Source organism: Morone saxatilis, unplaced genomic scaffold (genome assembly GCF_004916995.1).
Source record: "Morone saxatilis isolate NCDOM2014 unplaced genomic scaffold, NCSU_SB_2.0 Contig21, whole genome shotgun sequence".
Taxonomy (NCBI): Eukaryota; Metazoa; Chordata; class Actinopteri; family Moronidae; genus Morone; species Morone saxatilis.
In genome coordinates, this window is record NW_023339774.1 from 1,650,968 (window position 1) to 1,657,622 (window position 6,655).

Below are 6,655 nucleotides of genomic sequence, written 5' to 3' on the forward strand. Positions count from 1 at the left end.
GATCAGACTGGTTGACCTGACACATTAGGGGTAAAGATACCATCAGTTAGACATCGGTGCCTAGACACACTGCCTAGACTGACGCAGCCACATCCAGTGGACATTGGGGTTTAACCACTTTTTGAGCTTGCAAAGAATTCTCTTACAGTCCCTTCAGAGCCACATTTTTATCCTGGAAGACAGCCAATTTCGGTTTAGATGAGTTTAAATAAGCTCAATGTTGGGCTGCTCACAACAGCAACCACTCTACATCCAACTTCTAATTTGGAAGAACACCACTGTAATGCCACATGAATATTAATCAGGAGCTTTTTGATATGCACCTGAATAAACATCTGCACTGCTGACCCATTTTACTGCCGGACTAAATGTGGAATTTCTTCAATACACAGACTGACTATGCAGTGTATCTTATTGCAGATCACGGTGTAATTCGAGTGTACAGTGTGAGCTTTATTTATGTCAGGAGAATTTCTGAAAGGCCAGTGTATTATTACTGGTCTGATATACAAAGTCTGCTGTGTCTCAGCTCCTCCTTGGCGGGCCTTGAGCTGTGGCTTTCCACATCCAGCCCTGCGTTTGCCCCAGAGATGTGGGCACCCGCAAAATGCCCATCTGTGTTACACACTAACTGGCACACTGTCTACAAAGAACAAAACACAGGAAAAGGGCTGCACACACTCTTTTACCATGATTACTATGGCATTTGTAACAGTGATAAATAGTGGTGCCAAACATTAGCATATAGTCTGTGAATTTGCAGGTACAGTATAAGCGGGTTAAATGACAGCAGGCAGAATAATGACTTCCTGCAGAGATGTTTGGATGTGGTAAAGTGGTGAATAGGGAAGGCTAAACTGGGTTCTTCGTTTTTGAGAATGAGGTGAACAGTGTGTTAACGTTTTTTCTCGAATTCTGATCGACTGTATTTATATCCTGCTGTGTGGTGTTATCATGCTGTAGGGCTCCCATCCCTTTGAGCTGCCTTCTCCTCTCAAGGCAGCTCAAAGGGATGGGATGTCTCAAGACATTTGATCAACAGACTTAAGTCACATGACTTGGACTCAAGTCACACATTTTATGACCTTAGACTCCACAAACTCAAGGACTTACAGCTCGACTTGGACTTGATCACCAATGACTCGTGACTTCACTTGGGACTTGAGCCTTTTAACTTGAAAATACTCAAGCCCACAGATTAAAAGTATCTTATTTAAAAAGTGTGCAATGAATCATTTCCTGAAACAACAATGTTAAGACTATTCATTCCAAGAAAGTCCACACTTAATTCCCCGGATGCACTCAGTCTGAACGAATCCAACAGCATCCAATCAGGTAGCACGAGAGAACTAACATGCCATGAAGACCCAACATTACGTTACTGAGCGCCAGCTGGAAAAAATTATACCAAAGATCATTTTGTTTCGTTTGTTCTGTTGTTAAAGGGCGTTCCATTTGGTGAAGAGCGCATTATGACTCGTTTAAGACCGAAATGTATAAGATGAAATGTGAGGACGGTTCCATCAGATCAGTGTAGCGCAATCATGGATGTAATAAAGAGGCACTGGAGTGAAAAGAGGTCATCAGTTAAATGTTCGCTTACTACTTAAGACCATTTCTCATGCATGTATTCCTTTTCTTTGTTTAGGAAAGGAACAAGTCGATGGATCGATTAGTCTAACGACAGAAAATGAATGGCACTTACTTTGATAAATGATTCATCGTTAATGTATTTCCAAGCTATAATGAACTAACATTACCAGTCCCACCTTCTCTTCTTATGATGATTTGCTGCTTTTCTTTGTCTTATGTGACAGTAAACTCAATATCTGTTTGTGTTCTAGACATCACGTTGGACTTTAGACATTATATAGACCACTGTCTCACCTGATGTAGTCGTTCTTGCAAAGGATCATGCCTCCCTTGCTGTAGCAGGTGCTGCTGTACTCGCCCAACTGAGCGTGGCAGCAGGAGCACTTGAGGCATCGCGTGTGCCAGTATCGCTCCATGGAGAAGAGCAGGAAGCGGTCTGCGATTCGACCGCCGCATCCTGCACACGACCTGCCTGCCACCCCCCCGCCACCGCCCATCACTGCCACTGTGGGTGCCTCCACCCTGCTGTTCACCATAGCGACCTGAAGAAAGGGAAAGAGGTAAAGCAGAGAGGGCGAACAGTTGAGGCAGGCAAATATTGTTTACTGCTTACTGCTTACGTTACAGAAATGAATGCCTCCCTCCACAACATATGCAGTTTAGATGCTGCACATACATAACCCCCACACATTACTTGGTTTGTATTTTGCTGAACTGGAATTAAGATGTTGTTCTTCAATCTAAAACTATTGGCATATAGGCCCATTATTGCACATGCATATGTTGACTGATTAAACAGAAATGCAGAGTACAGAAATGCCAAAGATATGTCTGACAAACATCTCCAGTACAGTTTGTCACAATATAAAAGAAAAAGAACATTGTTATTGGGATCAGCAAATTAAAATCGAGAACTTGTCCTGAAAGCCTTTCTGCTAAAGCTGTTGATAATTTCGGGCTGCACTAACTTGTTATTCGGACTATGTGGAACTTTAAGCCTGAAGTTGATATGGGGTGATCAGAAATGGCTATATTTATTAGAAAACTATTTACCGAACAGCCCCAGAATTGAGCTTCAGAGCAATATTTTTGATAACAAGAGTACAAGATCTATTTACATCAACAACTTTTATAAAAGTACTTATATTTATTGTTTTTTAGAAAAAGGATATTGAAATATTTTAATCTGACAATACTGGTAAAAAATACATTATCTGTAGCAGATACTCGTTTCAGCAGACGCTGGTGCAAGCTCCTCTACTGTCCAGTGACTGACTGTTCAGCCGACAGAGCTCCGTGGTGAGCAGAATACACACTCTTCATCTCTCTGACGGTGTGGAAAAATGTTCACATCACAGATAATGGCCAAACATTACAGGTAAAACATGAAGGAGTTCAGCGAGGTGCAGCTGCTCTACAGTGGACTGCACTGGAACTAATTATGTTTCTCATACCTGTAGATAGGGTGCATTGGAGAAAAAACATCAGTAATCATTTTGAATATTATTATCACATGACATTCAAATAAAGAGGTCATCCACTGATGCCGACTCCAGGTTGACTATGAATATGTCCAGGTTTAGGTATTCGGGTGGCAATTGATGACATTTTATTGATACCAATGCCATTATTGATTCTGCTATTTGGGCCGATTCTTTATCAATTCCCTCATTGATTCCTGATCAACTTTCTGTGCAGAAAAAATGCTTTTAACACAGAATATTTACTCTGTAACGGACGTGCTACTCAGTTTAGAAGCAGTGGCACTCTAGAATTTAGGCTTATGTTGAATAGAACGATATTTCAGCATATTTCTGATGTTTCCAGTTACTTGAAATCATGATATTACAGACATTACAACTAGCACTGCTGTCATCTGTGTGAAATAAAGCCATACTTTGGACTGTTTTCTTCCTTTCTGCCATTACTCCTTATTGCATAGACCCATTTGATTTATAATCATATTTATTGGCCATGTATGCATACACACAGTGTACAAGGAATTTGGCTCCAGTATAATATATATTTAAACATATGTATATATACAGTGGGGCCCAAAAGTCTGAGACCACACTGAAAACCTCTAATATTTTCAGGTAAACTATGAAATAATCAGAACTTTAGATAGTAAGTTAAAGTTTTAGGTACAGCCCTACTTATCAATTATCAATCGATTATTGTTTAGTGCATTAAAAGATAAAAAAAATAGGAGGAAAGACACTGATCACAAGTTCCCAGAGTAACTGTGAAGAGGTTTCTTTTAGAAAACACTTCAACTTATCACATCTTCCCCAGTGGGTGCATCCCACGCTGTACGTTTACTGTACTGGGAAAGACAAGTACAAGACACAGGAACACAGCCCCGAGTTCCCAAATGTGGCTCTTGGCACTAGATCCAATCGATTGGTTTTGGAACTTCCTGGGGAAAAAAAAGCTTGGGGCTGTTTACTTGTGGGGGTATGGGAATGTGAAACAGGAACACACACACACACAAGCATACTCCCATCAGAGAGTTGCAGTTTTACACCAAACAAGCTCAAAGTTGTGTCCAACTCAAACAAAACCACACACACTCTTTTCTGGGCCTACAAATAACTCTCAGTTTAACTTGATAATACGTCCCAAGAGGAGGCTCTTTGAAGCTGTGGTCCTCCAACAAATGTTATGGCTGCTCTATGGCGGGATGCCCACACTTCTCAGTTCTTCATCATCTCTTTCAAACATAAGGGAAACTTAGAAACAGTTCGAAATGGTTAAGTGCAGTTGCTATAGCTGTTAGTGTTATACAGTGTGTGCCATCAGGCAGCATTTACTGTATTCCTGCTTTCTTCATTTTTCCATTACAAACCTGAGCTGATTTCATGCACAGCTGGGAATAATATTGCTTTTGAATCGCACCGAGTACAACCGTGGCAGTGTGTGCTACTCAGCAATGAGTCAGCAGCACAACCTCTTCAGCTGCTTCCATGATTTATAATTAGCGCCAACAACAACATAAAATAATTGCAGGGCTAGATTTCATTTTCCAAATGAGCAACAGCAGCACAATTTGTCCTCTAGAGCGTCTAATTTCAGCAAGGGCATGTTTAGCTTTACGACTCGCCTTCCCACAAGATTATCTGAGATTGCAGCAGCTGGTCCTCCGCAGTGGAGCAGGCTGCCCTCAATACCCTCATTTTGTAGAGGAGACACCTGGCTCTAATCAGCCACAGGAACATCATGTTAAGAAGCCCAAGGCTGCGTTAAAACCACAAACAGCCTTGTGCACCGAGACCAAACCTTCCTGTTAGTGGATGAATGAGCTGATCTTTTGAATGACCTGAAAAAATTAGTTCAGCTGTTTAGGCCACAAATAAAACGTTCAAATTAAACCACCTGATGTGTCTTTTATCTGCATTATATTCGTAACCTTTACAGTGGGTATATGAAGTCAAAAAAAACCAAAGGACTCCCTGGTTCCTGGTTTTGATCATCAATCATCGGCACATGAGGTTTACATCACATTCATATGTGTGTCTATGGTATGCAGCTCTCTGGTGCATGGTCCACTCTCTTCATGTATGATATCTAAATTTAGGGGGGTCACCTCAGCAGTTAAAGATGAACCCAGTTAATTTACTGCTAACTTGATTTGCCTTTGCTCAACTTCTTACTTTCAGCTTGATTTTTTGTTTGACTATTTACCTTCCACAGCATCCTGTCTTTTCCAGTCACAATATCTGGGTTTCTAAAACCGGGATTTGAGACCAGTGTCTGTTTGCATAATTACTTTACGTTTCCAAATTCAGTTTGTCACTTGTCACAAAATATTTCCCTAAGCTGAGGGTTTCATTTAGGAGCCTTGCATGTAGCCTCTTAAGTTGTCTCCTTGCCAAAGTGTTTATACCAGTTAGTGAGCTTCTCCAAAACCAACAACAAAGAGAAAAAGCTAAACTGGACACTGCATTAGAATATGTTTTTTTTCAAAGAATGGAAGCACGTAATCCAAAGTAAATTTAACCCAGCCATACATATACTACAAAAGTTGTAACTGCCAAAATCAATGTGAGAAACCCTGCTGTAAAACCAACCGCAGATGAAGTAATGAATAAAAATTATAATGTATTTTTGACATCATGTTGCGAGGGGGGGGGGGGGGTGAAGCGTCAGAAATGGCCCTGGTCGGCAGTGTGAAATCCCTGCTCTCACAAGTTGCTGACGTCTTCATGTCCAGAGGGGTTTTGTGAAAATGTGTCTTGGTATCGCCTCGTCTTCAGTCACCATAAATTCAGCCATTGTCTTACGTACCACTAATTATTTTACATTGAAGACACTGGTATGGGAAAATCGTTACTAAGCAATGCATAAGAGAATAGAATGCCACAGCCAAGGACAAGGGCAGACTGCAGCGTATCATTCATCCGCTGAGAAGGTACAATCGGCCATCCCTCCAGGACTGTGGCGCCTCCAGGACCTGAGTCTGACTCATTAGACAGGACTAACAGCAGTTAGTTCACCTAAAACCTGCTCTGGTTCTGCTTGTTGTGGAGCTATGTTGAAATGTGAACAAGGAGAAGTGTGACACAAGGTTTCCTCGGGACCACAGCTCAGACGCTAGCTGCAGTAACAGGCCAACACTCCCACCTCAGTGAGACCTTCAGACAGATGCGATGCTTTCTTAATAATAAATAATGAACACATACACAAGAGGATGGGAATACTTTCACCATGCATACCATGTAGTTGAAATTTACAGGCATTAATTATGCTTAAATACAAGTCATGATTGGTCAAGCATGAGTAAAACTTAGGTATCAGTGTACTAATATCAGTAGAGGATTTATGATGAACATAGCAGCTGTCGACTGTTCTCTATGTAAAGATACAGTGCAGTCAGGGTGTCACTCTCCTCCTGCCTGTGTTGCTTTCACAGCCTCTCTGTGGTTTGTTCCATAGCCAGTCTGCTCCGTGTGCAGCTCAGTAGAGCCACTGAAACTGCTGTTTATCAACTACGTCGGTGAATTTAAGGATTTATTTCAAGTTGGTAATGTTAAGACAGTGGAAAGACTAACAAAGTAAGTTT

The 6,655-nt window shown here is 41.3% G+C and overlaps 1 protein-coding gene across 1 annotated transcript in view; it reads right to left on the bottom strand.

Moving 5' to 3' along the window:
- lmo4a (LIM domain only 4a) overlaps nucleotides 1-6,655 on the bottom strand; it is a 20,564-nt gene that overhangs the window by 9,087 nt on the left and 4,822 nt on the right. The window contains exon 2 of the mRNA XM_035668078.1: nucleotides 1,888-2,135. Within this exon, the coding sequence (XP_035523971.1) occupies nucleotides 1,888-2,129 (242 nt within the window). The 5' untranslated portion in view covers nucleotides 2,130-2,135. The remainder of the gene's footprint in view (nucleotides 1-1,887; nucleotides 2,136-6,655) is intronic.